The 19680-nt window shown below is 45.5% G+C and overlaps 1 protein-coding gene across 5 annotated transcripts in view; it reads left to right on the top strand.

Moving 5' to 3' along the window:
* The window catches only part of INO80C (INO80 complex subunit C), a 41582-nt gene that overhangs the window by 7364 nt on the left and 14538 nt on the right, over nt 1-19680 (top strand). For 2 of the 5 annotated variants that reach the window (XM_001496752.7, XM_070220937.1), the window contains 4 exons: nt 8329-8439; nt 9475-9586; nt 10534-10601; nt 15602-15957. In XM_001496752.7, coding sequence (XP_001496802.1) covers nt 8329-8439; nt 9475-9586; nt 10534-10601; nt 15602-15733 — 423 coding nt within the window. In that variant the 3' untranslated portion in view covers nt 15734-15957. Of the gene's footprint in view, nt 1-8328; nt 8440-9474; nt 9587-10533; nt 10602-11292; nt 13229-15336; nt 15452-15601; nt 15958-19680 lie in introns of those variants that run through there. The other 3 variants (XR_011421013.1, XM_005612842.4, XM_023647661.2) reach the window with 3 other exon arrangements.

Here is a 19680-nt window from a genome sequence, read left to right as displayed (position 1 = left end):
TCAGTAGTGGTTTAGTAATATGGAAACTGTACATCATTTTCAATTTTATTGCATCCCAGCCTCACAGACTCAATCTTGCCTTTGGCTGACGGTCTCTCCCACTCATCCCGTCACAGACAGACGCAGAGTTTCAGCTTAGCGGAGGCTCAGGAAGGGAGGATGAGGGTGCAGTAGCATGGAGGGTGGGGTTAAAGAGGAAGGAAAAGCAGAAAACCCAGTTCTGAGTCTGTCCAGAATGGGGTATTCTTTTTTTTCTTTAATTATTTTATTGAGATCATATTGGCTTATAACACTGTGTAAATTTCAGCTGTACATCACTCTATTTCAGCTTCTGTATAGACTGCATCGTGTTCAACCAGCAAAAGTCTAGTTTCCATCCATCACCATACATATATGCCCCTTAACCCCTTTCATCCTCCCCCCACCTCCGTCCACTTTGGTGACCACCAATCTGTTCTCCTTATCTATGTGTTTATCTTCCACATAGGAGTAAAATCATACAATGTTTGTCTTTCTCTGATTTATTTCACTTAACATAATGCCCTCAGGGTCCATCCATGTTGTCGCAAATGGCATGATTTTGTCTTTTAATGGCTGAGTAGTATTCCATTATATATGTGTGTATATATATGTCTTCTTTATCCATTCATCTGTTCATGGGCACTTGAGTTGCTTCCACGTCTTGGCTATTGTGAGTAATGCTGTGATGAACATAGGGGTGCATATATCTTTTTGAATTAGTGATTTCATGTTCTTTGGATAAATACCCAGTAGTGGAATAGCTGGATCATATGGTATTTTCTTTTAGAGGCTGTCAGAGAGGGAAGAGAGCCCTTGCTGCTTCAGAGGCAGGGTGCAGCTCTGGAATGATGTGGCTCAGTTCTCGTTGGAGTGGCTTCCTTTCTTTACCCCTTCTTCAGCTTGACTCCTCAGTGGGGCTCTGGCCCTGCTGAAAATGGAAGAGGAGAGAATGGAAGGACCGAACAAGCAGGAAGGGTCTGTTTGGAAATCCAGCACTTGAGCGCATCATCTTCATTCCCTTCTTGACTCTTCTCTAGCGTGCCACCCGGAATGCTGATACAGACTTCTGGTCCTCTCTTCCCACCACCTTCCCCTTCCTCTCAGCAGGTGCACCTGTCTGACGGTGCATCCTCTCCCCTGGCAGAGCTCCCAGACCTTCCGACCTACATGGACTTGCTGAGCTACCTGCTTTTCTTAGTGGCCTCTGGGGCAGCGCCACCTGCCCGAGTCTCAGTGAAGCATTTCTGCCTGCGGGCGTTCTCCTGGGTCTTCCTGGAGCCTGGGAACAAACAGCCTATATCAAAAGAATGCCCTGTATTCCTTCCCAGGATTTCACTGTGCACACAGCACCTGTGAGCTTCCCCATTAGGAATGAGGGAAGAGGCATGAATAGAAAGGGGGAAATACAGTCTTTCAGCAGTTCTGATGCAGGAGAAAAAGCTAATGCCACTGCTTGAGGCTGGCACTCTGTGAGGTGGACACGTTCTGTGGATGTTTCTGATTCACCACTGGAGGCCTTGGGGCCTGCTTCTTCATTTCTCTTGAGTATCTCCTCTTTGCTTCTTTAGCAGTTCCATTTGTTTATTTTCTCCCAGATGGAAACAACATTATATAAGTAGTCATTTTCTTTGTGAAAAACTCCAACAATAAAGTTGAAACTTAAAGTGTGTCTGGGCCCAGGAAACCTCTTTTGCATTCTGCCTGTTTCTCCTGAGTCATCCGTAGCCCTTTGGTTTCTCTGTTCTGATGTGGTGCTCACTGCGCAGTTCTGAGGGTGGTTTTTCTCTCTCTCTCTTAATTTAGGCCACCCTGTAGGCCCAGCCTCCTGACGGTTCACGCCCATCAGCCGGTTCCTCACTGAGTAGTCTTGTGGAGCACCCTTATGAAGTGTGGTTAGATTCCTCGGGAGAATGGCCCCTTTCCTTCTTCCGACACTGGCAGGTTTCCTTAGACCTACTCCCCTCATGTGCCTTCCAGCCAGTGGGCCTGTGCTTTCCCCTTTGCCCCTGGACCATCACCTTGAAAGAGCAGGTGGCTGTCACTCTTCTTGACCAGCTGCGACTTCTTCCTCAGGTTCCATGCCACTCCACTTTTTTTAAAATCCTCTAAGTATTTCCATGTGGATTTCCTAAAACCAGAGGCGTTCTCTTACATAACAACAGTACAGTATCAAATTTAGGGGATTAACTTTGAAGCAACACTGGTACCTAATACACAGACCTTATTCTTGTCCTTTGTCTGGTCCAGGATCCCATCTAGGATCGTATGTCACAGTTAGTTGTCATTTTTAGTCTCCTTTCATGTAGAACGGTTCTTCAGTCTTTATCTTTCATGACCTTGACCCTTTTGAAGAGCACCATTCATTTATCTTATGGAATGTTCCTCAATTGGGGCTTGTCTGATATTTTCTCATGACTAGATTTGGGTAATACATTTTGGGCAAGGGTGGAAAAGTAATGATGTCCCCTTCTCGGTGCATCGTGTTGTGGCACGTGATGTCAATATGTCCCATTACTGCTGATGTTAGCTTTGAGCACTTAGGAAGGTGGGTGTCTGCCAGGTTTCTCCATGGTAAACTTATTAGTTTTCTGTTTGTATTAAAGTATCTTGTGGGGAGTTACTTTGAGACTGTGTAAATATGTTTTCTCTGTTCATACTTTTGCCAACCACTGTTAGTGTCCGTGGATGATTCTTTCCTGAAACAGTTATTATGCTGGTGGTTACCAAATGGTGACTTTCTAATTCTTTTATTCTTTCTGCAATTATTAATCAGAATCTTACTGTGAGCAAGAGCTTTCTCTTTTCTCCCATTCACTTATTCATTCTTAAAATCAGTATTTGTATTCATTGATTCTCGTTTTATTCTAGGGGTTACAATCCATTCCTAGCTTTATTCGTTCATTCTTTCATAAACTTATTTTTTATTTGTAACAGTTTTATTGAGATATAATTCATATACCATAAAATCCACCCTTTTAAAGTGTACAATTCAGTGGCGTATAGTATATTCACTGAGTTATGCAACCATTACGACTATTTAATTTGAGAATATTTCCATGACCCCAAAAAGAACTCCCCTATCCATTAGCAATCACTGCCCATTCCCCCTTCCTGCCAGCCCCTGACAACCACTGATCTGCTTTCTGTATTTATGAATTTGACTACTCTAGATTCAATATAAATGGAATCATACAATATGTGGCCTTTTGTGTCTGGCTTCTGTCAGTGAGCATAATGCTTTCAGGGTTTATCCATGTTGTAGCATGTACGGTACTTCATTCCTTTTTATGGTTGAATAACATTCCACTATATGGAGGCATACGTGGTGTTTATGCATTCATTAGTTGATGGATGTTTGGATTGTTTGCACTTTTTGCTCTGATGAATAATCTTCTGCGAATATGTATGAGTTTTTGCCTGGACATATGTTTTCACTTCTCTTGGGTGTATACCTAGGAGTTGGATTATTGGGTCATATTATAATTCTATATTTAACATTTTGAGAAACCACCAAACTGTTTTTCCAGGTGACTGCACCCTTTTACGTTCTCCCAAGCAATGTATGAGAGTTCTAGTTTCTCCATATCCTCGCCAACACATGTTGTTATGCATCTTTGATTATAGCCATCCCAGTGGGTGTGAAATGATATCTCATTGTGGTTTGGGTTTGCATTTCCCTGATGACTAATGGCAATGAACATCTTTTCATGTGCTCACTGGCCATTTGTATATCTTCTTTGGAGAAATGTTTATTGACATCCTTTTCCCTTTGTAAAATGGAATTATTTGTCCTTTTATTGTTGAGTCGTAAGAGTTTGTTATAGATTCGGCTACTGGAAGCCTCTTCAAACTGACTCTTGTGTCCTTTAATATACTCCCATCATTTTTTGAGAATGCTGTTGTGGACTGAATTGTGTCCCCTCGAGAGTCATATGTTGAAGTCCTAACCCCCTGAACCCCTCACAATGTGACTGTATTTGGAGATAGGGCTGTTAAAGAGGTAATTAAGGTTAAATGAGGTCCTAAGGGGGGACCCCTAATCCAATATGACTGGTGTCCTTATAAGAAGAGGAAGAGACACCACAGTGGTGAGTGCACAGAGGGAAGGCCATGTGAGGGCACGGTGAGAAGATGTTCATCCGTAGGTCAAGGAGAGAGGCCTCAGGAGAAGCCACACCTGCTGACACCTTGATCTTGGACTTCCAGATTCCAGAACTGTTGAAAATAAACTTCTGTTGTTTAAACTACCCAGTCTGTGCTATTTTTTTATGGCAGCCCTAGCAAATTAATACGGTATTTTCTTGCTTTCTGGCATCACAAGGCTCATCTCATACTTTCCTGCCCCAGCCCTGGAATCTGCCATTTCTTCAAGGATCACTAGTTCTTGGGGAATGATGTTTAGAAACCAGGATCTGAAGACTGGTGTGCCTATCGTCCATTGTTTCTAGCCCTCTTAGTGGAGAGAACTAGGAGGTATAGGCGTGTGTGTGTATACCCCCCACCTCTGTAGCTGTGTTTCTCTGTCTGTGTATATGTTAAAGACCATGAGTTCTGTTGATAACCTCTGATTTCATGGTGCAGGGCTCACTCTAGCCTTCCCTCATTCCTTACTTACTTCATCTTAGAATATGTATAAAGTAGTTTCAGAATTATTAACCTATACCCTTGTGAGAAACAAACCTACCAACTGTTTATGGTTCTTTGTGCCTTTAACCTTAGGCTCTACTGCCGACATACTGTGCTCAATTTCCCCCTCCTCCCCTTCAGTGTGGTTGTGTTATTCATTCAAAACACAGTTAGGTTGATTTACTTTGTTTGTATTTGTTTTCTCTATCTGCTGCCCCATCCTTGTTGGTTTTATTTATTATTATTTTTAGTATGTGAAACTTCAACATGGTTCAAAAGGTCAAAACTACAAAAAGCTATTCTTAGAGTAGTTTTACTCCTTTCCCTTCCCTTCCCATTTCCCTGTTCCCTCTGCCCCGTCGGTAATCAAGCCCAGTCGTTTTTGAATTATCCTCCCTGTGTTCCTTTGTGTTCAGTCACTGCATCCCACCCGGAGATGCTTCCTGGCAGTAAACTCCAGAGCCAATACATCTTACACACTGATGCTGGTGTTTAGTTATGGTGGGCTATCTTGTTCCTTAACTCCAGTTAATCAGTCAGTGATCATTGTGTGTTTACTCTGTGCCAGCACTAGGTTAGATGCAGAGGACAAAAGACTGATTCCTATAGTGAAGCCGGATGTCTTGACCCCTCTGTGCATTCCCACTCTGAATCGCTCCCTTCCCTCATCCGCATACCTCTGCACTTTGTCTCTCCTTCTTCCGGTCTGTTGTTCACAAAGCTGCTGTTTTCATTGACTGAGACATAAATACAAACTATCAATCATAGATCCAATTTATAATAGATATTACTCTTACAAATAGTCAACATGAAATAACATTGCCAACTGGCTAAAACCGCACGAGGTAACGTTGGTTATTGATTCAGTGTGATGGGAGAATCAAATCTGCCTCATCAAATTGGTCTCCCAGTACACGTGTACCTGGCAGACGTGCTATGACAGTGAAGGGAAAGTCACAAGGGCAATAAAATTTAGTTATGTACAAAATGCTAAATCTAATCTTTGTTGTAAAGTTAAAACTGATGTGGAGTAATCGCGATTAAAATAATTTTAGTAAAGCTTAAATGAAAATGGAAACATTGGAAACTATTTGTGCTGTGTAGAAAATGACTCATGGATTTTGCACCAGAAAATACAAAATGCAGGAAGGAGGGGGAACAAGAGGTGAGGCTGGAGAGGAGGCCAGAATTTGTTCCTAATCCCAAGGGCAGTGGGAATCACTGACAGTTGTAAATAGGGGAGTGACATCAAGCTTGCATTTAGAAGTGTGTCACTGACTGTGCTGTAGAGAATGGAGTGGGCACTACAGAGTCCCTCCTCTGAAACTTGAGCTAAGGAAGGTGCCAGATAAGGGCAAAGGACTGTGGGAGAAAGGGGGGACGAGGTGGGGGGCAAAGGGTCAGGAGAGAGAGAGGGAGGGAAGGAAGAAAAGGAGAGACGAAAGAGAAAGATAGCTTGTGGCTACAGACGGTAGGAAAAGGATGAGAAATTGGAGGCCACTTAGTTCTTAGAGAGTTGACACTTGAGCTGAGCCTTGGAGGGGAGAAACGTTAGGAAAGACTAAATCGGGGGAGGATGAGGTGAGGGGCAGTCCAGACACAAGAGATGCATGAACAGAGGAGGAGCACAGGCCCCTGTAAAGAGACCCTGAGGAGGAGTCTGGGAAGGCGTTTGAGAAGAGACCTTTCAGAGAACTATTTCAGCAGTGGTCCCTGTCTTCACCACTGTCCTTCCCACCACATGGATGCCATTGCAGGGTGCTGGGAGTAGTGGTGGTGGAATATGTATATATGCAACCAGAACTCTCGTACACTGCTGCTGGGAGTGTAAAAGAGGGCAGCCATTTAGGAAAATGATCTAGCAGTTTCTTAAGTAGTTAAACACTTAGTCCATAACCCAACCATTCTACTCCTAGGTGTTTACCCAAGAGAAGTAAAAACACATGTCCACACAAAGGCTTGTGCAGAATGTTTACAGCAGCTTTATTTATAATAGCAGAAGACTGAGAATAACCCACATATTCATCAACAAGAAAATGGATAAACAAATTGTGGTAAATTCGTATGGTGGACCACTACTCTGCTGAGTAGTATACAAATACAAAGAAACAGCCTACTGATGCATGCAGCAACATGGGTGATCTCCAAAACTTTATGCTGAGCTGAGGAAGCCAAACACAACAGTACGTGCTGTCAGATTCCACTCATATGATGTTCTAGAATAGGTAATGTGGGTAGAAATCAGCAGTGGTTGTCCCTGAGGGCGGAAGGTATTGACTAGGAACGGGCATGAGGGAATGTTCTGGGCTGATGGAAATCTTCTGTATCTCAATAGGGACGTGATTCACACAAGTGTAAACATTTGGCAAAACTCATGAAACCTACACTTAAGATCTGCGCATTTCACTGTATGTAAATTTTATATCAATTAGAAAACAGTTTATTGCAGTCTGGGAAGATTAGAAACTGTGTTACAAATCAGAAGTGATTTCTTACCTTGCCTTGTTTTTCCTTTGTTATTGTTAGCTTAAAAGGTTTTTTATTTTGGAGTTGGCCTGGGGGTGTAGTGGCTAAGTTTGCACACTCGGCTTTGGCGGCCCAGGGTTAGCAGGTTCGGATCCCGGGGCGTGGACCCAGAACTGCTCGTCCAGCCATGATGTGCCAGCATCCCACACAGGACAGAGGAACATTGGCACGGATGTTAGCTCATCAACAATCTTCCTCGGGCAAGAAGGGGAAGATTGGCAACAGATGTTAGCTCAGGGCCAGTCTTCCTTACACACACCAAAATACATATATTTAAAAAAAGGGGGCGCCAGCCCCGTGGCTGAGTAGTTAAGTTAGTGCGCTCTGCTTCGGTGGCCCAGGGTTTCACTGGTTCGGATCCTGGGCGTGGACATGGCACCGCTCATCAGGCCATGCTGAGGCAGCGTCCCACATGCCACAACTAGAAGGACCCACAACTAAAAATATACAACTATGTACCAGGGCGCTTTGGGGAGAAAAAGGAAAAAAATTTAAAAATCTGAAAAAAAAATAAAGTTTTTTTATTTTAAAGCATATTAGCCTGCTTTCAGCGCACTCTCGCCTCAGCTAGCTGACTCCGTTGCCCTCCAGCCTCCTCTCCCTCTATGTTCCTCCCTCAGAATGCCCATGTCCTGTTGTGCCCCTAAGCATACAGCTCTAGCCTGGGTTCTCTGGATGATGACCCTTCAAGCGGCTGGACCTTTTTTGTCTTAATGTTTCAAGACACAATTTGGTAAGATCAGCAGGAGTAGGGGCCGTGTGGTGTCATGGGGGTGGCAGGGGCTTTGGAATTGGCCCCACTTGGGTTTGAATCCAAAGATAATCACTGTGTAGCCTTGAACCATCCCCCTGAGCCTCAGTTTTCTTGTAGTGGTTGTCAGAGTTAAATGAGCCAGCTCAGATAGGACACCCATCCTTGGGCTTGGCACACAGGGGAGCTGGGAAACGTAGCAGCTGTCTCTCCTGTGGCTTCTGCACAGCAGGTGCTGCTCCTGGTCTGGCACGCCCTCCTCTGGCACAGGCCACCTGCCGGAGCTTTGCACACACTGTCTTGCCTTGCATGTCCTGTAGTATCATCTCAGATCTTGTTGAGAGCTGAGTTAGGGAACTCAGCTGAAAGAAACTGACCTCATGCTATTCTTACTGTGTTTTAAGGGTATCAGCATGGAAGCCATGAGTGAGAATAAAATGGTGCCCTCTGATTTTAGCACAGGACCTATGGAAAAGGCTGCCAAACCTTTGCCATTTAAGGATCCCAACTTTGTGGTAAGCATCTAAGGTATTTATAAATAAAAAACCAAACCACCATACGTCGGCCTCTGATCTTGCTAGGCACTGGTGTCCCCTTCTGCATCAGTCCCAGTTGCCACCTTCTCTGTCATGGGCTGTTGTGGGAGGGGTGGGGGCAGGAGCAGAAGGGCCCTTGTTGTTGCTCTCCTGATATGCCAGTTCCCGAGGATTTGGGTGCCCTTTGTGGCATTTGTTAAGGGATCCTATTTGGAGGGTGGTTCATTTCCATGATGACTGTTCACCCTCCCTTTGCATTGGTCTCACATAAGTTTTAGAAGAGATTTGAAATAACTAACGAAAAGAAGATTGCGCCTCATTAGTTTCTTTAAGTAAATCTAAACTATTGTGCTGTAAAGCAGAAACAGGCTACTCTTCCTTTCATCCTCAAGGAGTATAATAAATGACAGCGATTCAGATTATACCATTAAAAGATGTTTCATTAATTAGTTTTGAAAATATGGTGTTACCAGTGCCTGCAACAGATTTTAGTATTCTTTCCATTTTATTTTGTCATCTTCATAGGACGAAAAGGAAAAAAAAAGAATTTCCAGAAGGCTTGCCATGCCGTGACTGAGGCTTACTTGGGTTTTCCAGGATCATCAGTAATTTGCAGGCAGACTTGCCCTCGAAAGGGGGTTTAGAGATGTGATCATGAGTTTAAATCTAACTTTGTAGTAAATTTATTTTAAAGTAAGGGAAGTTCATGAGTGAATTCTCTAAAGTTAGATCCAATAAGGGAGGTGATTTGCTATGTGCATGGAAAAAAAAATAACTTTTTATTTCTACTTCATCCCTAACTAACTCCTGAGTTTTGACCATCCAAAAGCTTTGTTTTTTATAAGGAAGATTAAAGTGTACAGCATAATACTTAAAAAAAAAAAGCCTTGGGGTATAAATGATTGCTGACAGAATGAGGGGCATGTTATAATTATGAATAAGCATAAATGTCAGATTCTGAAATGGCAGTCTCCATTGATTTTTGTTTCTTCTCACCCATGCTTTTAATTCAAGCACTCTGGCCATGGTGGTGCGGTAGCTGGCAAGAAGAATAGAACCTGGAAGAACCTGAAACAAATTCTCGCTGCTGAGAGGGCGTTGCCATGGCAACTGAACGATCCTAACTGTGAGCTGTCGAGAGCCTTCTATGTGTTTATAATGTTTGGACTAGGAACTTTCTTTTAACAAACCTCTTTTATTATTTTATTGTGTTTGCGTTAATGTAGGACACCATTTTTAGCTTAGGAATTTTAGAGTGGCATGAATGTAAAGAGATTATGTGTCTATTTCCTCGTAACTATATCTGTGCTTAATCTGTTTGTGTGGTCATGGATGTGTGGTTTTTAGTGTCACTGTTAACATTTCCATCTGGAGAAATAGGTCCAGATATGATAATATTGGTGTTTCTGTTAGAAAAGATATTAATGTTTCTGTTAGACAAAAATCAAGGGCTACTGTTAAAATTTGTTTCCAAGAACAAAGTTGCCCAAGATTTGCGAGGGTTTCTGACGACCAGCTTAAAAGCCAACTCTGTTGTACTCGCTGAGCCGGTGTTTTTCAGAGCAAATGCTTTGTGCTGCAGTGTTTCCAAATATGTGTAAAGTGCCAGTGTATGTTCTGTTCAGCATCATTGGAAAGTACAGGTTCAAGTTCCCTCTGTCTCCGTTCCCACTGCACCTCTTTCCTGGGGTGACTCAGACGGGTGACAAGTGAGCTAGTCAGTTGTCTGGGTGTGGACATTCCGGTGTCCGGATGCTCAGATCCAGTCAGTGGGTTGTTTGGCATCTCACCACCACCAGCCCATGTAGCCTGACACAGTGAAAGTGGCTGGTGGGCAGATGAGCTTCTGGTGCTTCTGGTGGAGTAGGGGGTCCCTGGGGACAGGGCAGAGCAAGATCCGGAGCCCACACTTGGTCTATGACATATACGGCATTATTTCCCCAGAGACTGCTGTGAGTACTTAATCACAAAGTAAAAATTTCAGGAATATTATCAAACCGTATTTTAGAAAAAAAGGGAAAGGATCTGAATGTTTTGAAGCCAGTTTAGTTATCTTCTTTTTTGTCCCCCCAGACTTCAGTATTGATGCTCCTCCATCCTTTAAACCAGCTAAGAAGTATTCTGATGTTTCAGGACTTCTTGTGAGTATAATTACATCTCTATGTCTTATAACACCGAATTAAAATGAAGATTTAGACAGTGTTGAATATTGACCACCACTGGTCCTGCCTGGATGCTCTAGACTTTGAGGAGGTAATGGGTTTGTGTGGAAGTGATGACACATTAATTTTAGACTAGCTGCAACGTGGGGCATCTGTGTGGGCAGCCTGGAGAGAGGATTGCTCCAGAAAGCAGGAGACCCAGGTTTCATTTCCCTTTCCTCTGCTCGTTAACTATATGAGATAACATGAAAGAAACAACTGTTTCTTTTTTTTACTGCTGAAGTTTAAAAATTCCCTGCATTTTAGGGATGATAGTACACTTTTTTTTTTTTAAAGATTTTATTTTTTTCCTTTTCTCCCCAAAGCCCCCCCAGTACATAGTTGTATATTCTTCGTTGTGGGTCCTTCTAGTTGTGGCATGTGGGATGCTGCCTCAGCGTGGTTTGATGAGCAGTGCCATGTCCGCGCCCAGGATTCGAACCAGGGAACACTGGGCCGCCTGCAGCGGAGCGCGCGAACTTAACCACTTGGCCACGGGGCCAGCCCCGATGATAGTACACTTTTTAAAAATATATTTAAACTTCTCTAAAGAGGCACTACGGTAAAAGTAGTCATTTTCAAACTTCTTTTTAAGCATCAGAACCCCTTTTCCAAATGAAATATTTTACAGAATCTCCTGGAGCCCACCTACCACTGCGGTCCCATGTGGGTCTGGTGCTCTGACCTTCTCCCCACGCCCCACCACAGTGACCCTAGAGTGCTTCTGGGGAACACAGTTTGAAAACCAGCAGCGTAGTTGGACGAGTGGGATATGGGCCAGTCACTGAACCTCAGGAGCCTCTGAGCACCTCATTTCCTTCTTCTCCGGAGGCAGGCGGAGTGTGGGACTCTCAGCTCACCTTCTTCATCCTTTTCATCAGTGTTAAATTCGGGAAATGGGCTTTTTCTCATTACTGTAGAAATAATAAGGCACTTCACTTTTTAAAACTCATACCGTTCATTTAAATGCTTTACTTTGTATGAAAATGTATGACTCCAACTTCTGAAACAAACTGAATTAATGATGTCTGTTCTACTTTGGGAAAGATTTGAGTTTTTATTATATTTTTTAAAATAGTCTTATACTCTCTGAATTAGTCATATGTTTTAGCTTTTCTTCCAGAGAGCACACACTCCTCAGTGTACTACAAACTTTTTAACATAGACCCTTAAATATAGTGATCCTAAAAAACGATAGGGAAAGTGGAAGTGCGATAAAATGGTGTGTGCGTGTGTGATGGGTTTTTTTCACATCCATTCACAGGCATATATCTCCTCCTAAATGCCCCCTGAGGGGACTTCAACTTGAGAGAAATGTTGTAGTCTTACGCTATCTCTTGTCTACTGCCTGAAAATAGTTGTCTCATGTATTTGACTCATTTTAATAGTTGCTTATGGTAAGAGAGCTAGTCTGGCACCAGTTATTCTCTTAGGGCCCAGAGTGGAGATTTCTCCCTGTGACATTTTGTGCTGAGCTCATGGAAGCTGTGGTTTATGGCCAGACTTGGAGGGTGGCCCCTTGGAGCGTATTTTATCCTCACCATCAGCAGGCAGTGCATCTGTGGTGCAATGGCTTTCACACAATAGGAGGCATGAGAATCATCCTGAGAAGCATTGTTCCTGGCCCCTTTATGCCATCGGCAAAGGGCTTGTCATGACAGGCAACCTCTTGTGCCACTGTATGTAAGAATTAAGAAATTCTGAATATATAGAGAACTCCACCAAATCATTGAAAGCCAACCCCATAGGAGAATTGCCTAAAAGGATATGAAGAGACAGTTACAAGGAGGAGATACGGATGACCACTAAGTAGATATTCCCCCTTCCTGATAATTAGGAAAAAGACTCATCAGGGAGAAGAAATGAAGACATTTGATTGTTCCCGGCGTAGAGCAGCGGGTATCCTCACACCCTGCTGTTTTGAGCGGGGAATCTGCATTGGTGCGCATTTCTTGGAGGGCAGTTTGACACCACGTGTTGAGACAAAAACGCAAAGCCTGTGACCCAGCAATTTGCCCTCTGGGCAGCTCCCTGGAGAAACTCTGCACAAGGAGCTTCATGCAGTAATGCTTGTGAGAAAATGTGTTAGTAGAATATTAGAAATAACATAAAACAGCATCAACAACAACATAAAAGTCAGCCAGCGGTGGGCCATGGGGAGGACTTGGGGGGTGTTCATACTATTCTGCGAGCTTGATGTATATGTAACAACATGGATAAACTTCCAAGACATATTGTTTACTGAAAGGTGCAAAGCATTATAAACAGCCTGGTCCCACTTAAGTAAAAATCAATACGCACTCACAAAAAAATTGGGCAGTTTCTCTGGTGTGTTTATACGTGTGTGCAAGGGTGTATATAAACAAGGTCTGGAAGGGTGCCCACCTAACCATGGTTCCTCAGGGTAGGGCAAAGGACTTTTGCATGGTGGACGGTGGTAAAAGGGAACTTTAGTCTTCTTCATAATGTTTTCTTTTTCTTTTTAGAGGAGGATATGTTTATCTGTTACTTGTATAAATTAAAGTTAACGTAATTAAAAAATAAAGCCCAGCTCGTGTTTACACTGACGCGCCTGTTCCCGGCCGGCCAAGTGACTGTTTGCCCTGTGCTTGGACCTGGCAGGAAGGCATGCAGGTCACACTTGTGTTTAGCCCTTGTTACAAAGCTATGCAAAGTACTGTGGCTCGGGGTGAGATGGGGGAGCAGTGGACAGTCTGTCACCCCGCAGCCAGGAGGCCTTGGAGCTGTTCGCTGAAAGCGGCCTTTGGTTCGTTCAGGGTCCAGGGGCAGAACCTGGAGGAGGGCAGACTGCAGGAGGACAATTCTTCACTTGTTCGACTCTGGGCTGTCACTCGGCATCCTCCTTCTGTTCAGCACACCGGTCAGGTCCATCTGTGCAAGTTTTTGTTGGTGACCTTTTTGTTGGTGCCACAGTATCTCTGTGTTCTGCATTATTTATTCAGCAGCCTTGGCACTGAGGTCTGAACTTGGGCGGGCCAGCTCAGCACAGTTTGGTGGTGGGAGTGAGGCGGCCACAGAAATGGAGCCGGGCCGGGGCTGGTTCATATATGGAGGCCAGATGATCAAAGCCAGATGCACATGCCTGCACCCTGCTCACAGCGGCAGGGCAGCCTCCCCCTGCCAGCTGTTCATCTAACTGCCTCATGGCCAGGAGCCCTTAAAAGGGACTTGGCTGTTTTTCTCTTTAAGCCTTCCATTATATTACAGTCATTAAAAGAAATGTGGTACAGAAAGGCAATATCTAGATTAAGCCAAAGGATCAAAGTTGTATTTTATAGAGAGCTTTAATTAGTCTTAGCTTTTAGGAATAATCTCATTTTCCTGACATGCAGACACGAAATGGCTCAGGGAGATCCCCAGTGGCAGGACTGAAGAAGTTTTAGAGTATGAGACAGCTCTGACTCAGTTCCCTTCAGCCTGTCGCTTCTTCACGGAGCCGAGCCCCCCTTGTTGAGTCACAGCGTTGCTGCGAGCCTCGGTCCACGCAGAGATCGTCAGCACTGGGGCAGACAGTCCACACTTGAGTAATTGGACCTTATCTGTCTAGACTTTAAAGGCATCTTGTATAATTTTTCCAAAGGAGTTCCAAATGACTCACCCTCATGTTTTCTGTTTCAAAATCTATAGAAGCCATGTGCCTTGAGGTATATAGTAAGTAGATTATCTTCTCCACTTTGTACATGGGGAAAACAGACCAAAAGAGAATTTAGATATGTCAATGGGAAACAAACGCTCTTTTCTGTGATTGTCCTGATCGGCCGTTTGTTTGTTCCTTCCTTCCTTCATCATTGGTTGTACAGCACTGACTGAAGGCCCTCTGGGCGCTCTGCACTGCACTAGGAGCCGGGACACAGTGATAAGCAAACCACAGGCTTCCTGCCTCCTGGAGCCTCACAGCCTAGACCTGAGTGAGAGTCAGGCAGATGATAAACGTACAAGCAACAGAGATAAGCATTCCCCAGGAGAGAGGTGTGGTGAAGTGCAAGTGGAGATGGGGTCCTGACCTCCTGGAGGGGAGTGCATAAGGCTTCCTTGATGATAGGACTTTGGAGGCTGAGTCCTGAAGGATGAGCAAGTGATTCTGAGCAGAGTGGGCCAGGGTGGGGACCGCTCCTGAGGAAAAGGAGAATGGGGCATGACAGGAGTGGGTACTGAGAGCCAGGGCAGTTGGAACCAGCGAGTGGGGACATGTGGCTAAGGAAGAGGCTTGGGAAGGAGAAGGGCGCCGACTTGCTTGTAGGGTCTGAGGAGCCATGCTGAGGACTTGGCCTTTGTCCTGAGAACAGAGAGGAGCCATTGAGAGGTTTCACGCTGAGCAATGACATGATCAGAATTGCAAGGTGTAAATGACCATGGCTGAAGTTAGGATGGCAGTCCCTTCCAGTGGAAGAGTGGGTGGCCTGCCCAGCACTGCAGTGTCACCCAGGGAGCCAAGGAAGTGGCATGAGGAGGGCATGGAAGAGCAGGGGAGGAGTGCATTTGGAGTCAGTGGACAGTAGCTGGGAGGGGCGGGTGTGCCCAGCCCGCATGGAGGGGCCGCTCCCTGCCTTGGGGAACAGATCTGGAACATTTGTTTGGAGCAGGTAGGAGTTTGAAGGCAGGGATCAGGGAGGGAGGATCATCATGGATTCAGTTTGGGATCTGTTCCTTGCAGACCTTGAGGCACCAACCAGAACGGTCCTAGTGTCTGACAGTGGTTATGCCTCTTCCTCCCGTCCACACCCTGAAGTATTTCTCAAGTCTGGGAAGATGAACGAGTCTTTGCCCAAGTGAGCAATTTAGTGTTCTTGGTGGTAGAGTAAAGCATGATGAAGAAATATTTCACTTTCGGTAAAACAGAAAAAAATGTTAGACTTGCACTTAAAACATCGCCACCAACAACAGCTTTCTGCCCTTCCCTCTGCCTGTTTCTCATCCAGGCCAACTACACTGACCCCCAGAGCAAGCTGCGGTTCAGCACCATTGAAGAGTTTTCTTACATTCGGAGGCTGCCGTCTGATGTTGTCACTGGCTACCTAGCCCTGAGAAAGGCCACAAGCATTGTACCCTGAGCCTTGAGAAACGGAGACGAAGTGGAAAACTGTTTCAAAGGCAGACTTTGGACTCATGATTCTGTTTCATGGAAACAAACTCATTCTGCTGTCAATCTGGAAATGTCAGTGCCATGCCTTGGAAAGAATGTTTGGCTTTAATTTAAGGTTTTGCTTTTTTTTTTTTCTATGTTTTCCCTCTAAGTGTGATATTTCCTGTTGAATTAAATTATATTTCATTTGTTGCCTCAAGTAAAGTTATTTGACAAGAAAATATAAAATTGTGCTTTTAATGTAACCCAAGTAAGTCCCCGAATTTTTGCTTCAAAGCTCCGAACTCTCTTATAACACATTTGAAGACTCAACAATGGATCCTGACAACAGGGCTGGATTATTCCGGATCCCCGTGACTCACTCTTTCGAGCGTGTTAATCTTTCTCTTTGATCAGAATGCTTGGACGAGATCCAGACTTGGGGCTGGAGAAGAAAGAGCTGAGTGACTCGCCCTGTCGCACTGGGCCGGTCCTTGCCCTGTGCCTCGGCCTCTGAACCAGCCTCCAGAACCGAGATAGACAGCTGGATTTAAGCCACTCGGTCTGTGGCATTTCGTCTTAGCAGCCGAGCTGACTGCATCACCAGCCCTGGCCTCGTTTCTGGAGGTGTGGGGTACAAACGTCGACACCCCTTCCAAGAAGGGCTTGTGTCCTGGTACAGGATGCTGCCCCTCTGACCGAAGCCTGCTTCCCCATCCCCTGAGAAGAGGAAGCACTCCTGGACCAGGAGAAGGAGTGTGGAGATGTGTCCCGAGTTCCTCTGAACCTATTTTCTGTATTTCTCTGGGGAGGACAGTGGAACCAGACCCCGAGGCTTCTGAGCCAGAGCCACCTCTGCTTTGGGGGTTTAGGCACCCAGGTGCCCTTTCTCTTGGAGGGAAAGCCCCTCCTGCACCCCTCTCCAGGCACCGGGAAAAGGAAAACAAAGCAGTGTCAGCTGGGAGAACAGCCTGCTGGGCAGGTGGCAGCTGCCCGGAATCTGGCTTCCTTTCCTGCTGGCGCAGCAGCCCCTGTCAGTCAGCACCTTCCCAGTACTGGGTGGTGAGAGTGGGAGGGGTGCTGTGTGGCTCTCCTCCCTTCCTCTGTGAAGAGGGACTGAGGGAATGGCCAGGAGAGGTGGGAACTTTGCTAAGCCCAGGAGCACTGAAGCATTTGAACCTGTGGCACAGGGATCCTCAAACCCGAACAACATTGCAATCACCAGAGGCCCTGTTGTAACAGATTGGGGGCCCCACGCCCAGAGAGTCTGAGCCAGTAGATCTGGGGTGGGAGTCCAAGAACTTGCATTTCTATTAAATGATGCTGATATTGCTGGTCCAGGGACCTAACTTTGAAAGCCGCTGCTGAAACTGAAGTTCTCGGAAAGTCCAGAGGCTGTTCCTTGGGTTCGCGCTCATGCTCCCGCACTTCCTGCCAGCAGTCAGCCCCGGAAAACCCCCCAGTTTCCCTTTTGGTGGAAACAGGGAGTAAGTGAGCCAAGGGCCCTTCCTGCTTCGCTTCCACCTTCTGTTATACAATGAAAACTTGGGGCAGGTCCACTTTTTTTCCATGAAGTCCCCTTAGTTGGATAGAGCCCCAGAATCATTTCTAATGCTGAGTGCTGGGCACTACCTCAGACCCGCCTATTCAGACTCTCCTGGGCCAGGGTCCGGGATGAAAGAGAAGCCCTGCCCTGCACATGTCCCCTGCGGAGGCCCACAGACTTGCTTCTGCAGGCCTCTCATGGTTTTCTGGGGGTGTATGTGCCGTGAATGCTCTGTCACAGTCACCTGGGACCCATAAAAATGCAGAATCCTGGGCCACACACCTAGACCTCTGACCAACACAGGACTGCGGCCCAGGCGTCTGCATTTGAGAGCCATCCCAGTGTGAATGTGACGTGCAGGAGTGTGAGAACCGCTGCCTTCCCCAGGCAGAGGGGAAGCACGTGTGCCGGACACCTGGCTCCCTTCTTTCCTGTCCCCCTGCCAGGCCTTCCTTGCCAGCCTCTTTTTGCCGGAGAGCTGTGTTCCGAAGGTCAGGTCGTTGTTCTCACCCCAAGCAACAGGGGTCCAAGCTGAGCCAAACAAAGCTTCCAGCTGTGAACAGTTCCAAAAGGGGTCCTCCTACAGGTTTTGGAACAGGCAGGTAGTTTTCTGCTGAAATAGCCCTTGCTGTCCATGCCTGGCCCAGCAGTTCTCAGCCCTGGCTGCACATTAGCATCACCTCTGTTGGGGGGGGATGGTGGGACGAGGTATAAGAAGACCCAGGGATTCTGATTCAACTGGCCTGAGCTGGGGCCTGGGCGTAGTACTTTTTAAACACCTTAGATGATTCTAACGTGCAGCCCATGTTGAGAACCCTTGCTGTAACTACAAAGAGGATATTTCACATGCGGTGTTTTCTAACTCACAGATCAACCGGCTCTTTCCATCCCAGGGCCCTGGGCAATTTGGAAGGGGGGCCCTTTCGTGAGTGTGTGTGTATTTAGGATTCCTTTTTACACAGCATCCCAGCACTGGTGTTGGAAATATGAATGTCACTGAAGATTCCTCCCTCTTCCATCTGTACCCCCCACGTTCAGTTGGTCCCCAAGTCCCCTCTCCTTCGCTGATGTTGATCCTTCCCCCTCCACCTGGTCCTCTTCCTACCCAAATTCAGGAGCACATCGTCTCCTGCCTGGACATTTCAGTGTCCTCCCAACTGCTCTTTCTGGTCATCTGTTCCCCACCCCTCTGCTTTCCCCTCTGCCATCAGAGGGCCTTCCCACAGCTTTGGGCGAGAACTTGACTTTGCCCATCACGGCATGTCCACTGGTGATTTGTCTCAGATGCCTTGTCAATTCTGGCATTGGCCTCTGGTATCCAAAGGATAAACAGCCCCTTAAAAGAGAAACCAGTTAGCTGAGGAATTAGATTGTTTTCATAAGCTCAAACTGAGGTCTCGTCTGCTCTGAGTGGGTTCTTACCCTTTTTCAATATCTGATCCATGTCTTCACTTTAAGAGGTGGAGAGCAGTCTATTGTTGGGCATAATTTGGAACTACCTGTCATATTGGACAAATGCTTTCCAGAGCTGGGGGCAGTCCATGTGGATGAGGGGGACCCATTTTTCCCTTATCTCCCAAGTTAAAGCATGCATCCATCCAGATTTTGAATAGGTTTTGTAATTGGGACAAAAGTGTTTTCAATGAAAAATCTCTCATTTCTGAGTCCGTGGCCACTGGGAAGAGACATCTGTGAGTTGGCAGTGCTTAACTTAGTAAAAAGTAAAGAGTAAAGAAAGAAACTGGTGGAGTATGGAGGAAAGAAACCTGACCAAATAGGACAGAATAGACAGGACAGATATCTTGGGAAGAGATTGAAAATGATGTTCTCTTAAAAACGCATGAAATAGGGGCTGGCCTGGTGGCATGGTGGTTCAGTTCGTGTACTCTACTTCAGCAGCCCAGGGTTCATGGGTTTGGATCCCAGGCATTGACCTATACACCACTTGTCAAGTCATGCTGTGGCGGCATCCCGGATACAAAGTGGAGGAAGATTGGCACAGATGTTAGCTCGGGGACAATCTTCCTCAAGCAAAAAGAGGAAGATTGGCAACAGAGCTTAGCTCAGGACCAATCTTCCTCAGCCAAAAAAAAAAAGCACAGAACATTAAAAAACTGCACGAAATAATTAGTGTTATTTAAAATAATGTATTGAATAGGAATGTGTGGGCCTTATTTGGATCCTGATTCAAACAAAAACACAAAAATTTTTGAGACAATTGGAAATTTGATATTTAGGAACTCATGAATACTTTTAGTTGTGATAGTGGTCTTATAATGTTGAAGGAAAGGATTCATATCTTTTAGAGACACACACTGAAATATTTGTGGATGGAATGATATGATATCTGGGATTTGCTTCAGGATAACATGGGAAAGAGGAAGTAGATG

The sequence above is a fragment of the Equus caballus genome, chromosome 8 (genome assembly GCF_041296265.1).
Source record: "Equus caballus isolate H_3958 breed thoroughbred chromosome 8, TB-T2T, whole genome shotgun sequence".
NCBI classification, from domain to species: domain Eukaryota; kingdom Metazoa; phylum Chordata; class Mammalia; order Perissodactyla; family Equidae; genus Equus; species Equus caballus.
This window is presented reverse-complemented; position numbering and strand designations above follow the sequence as displayed.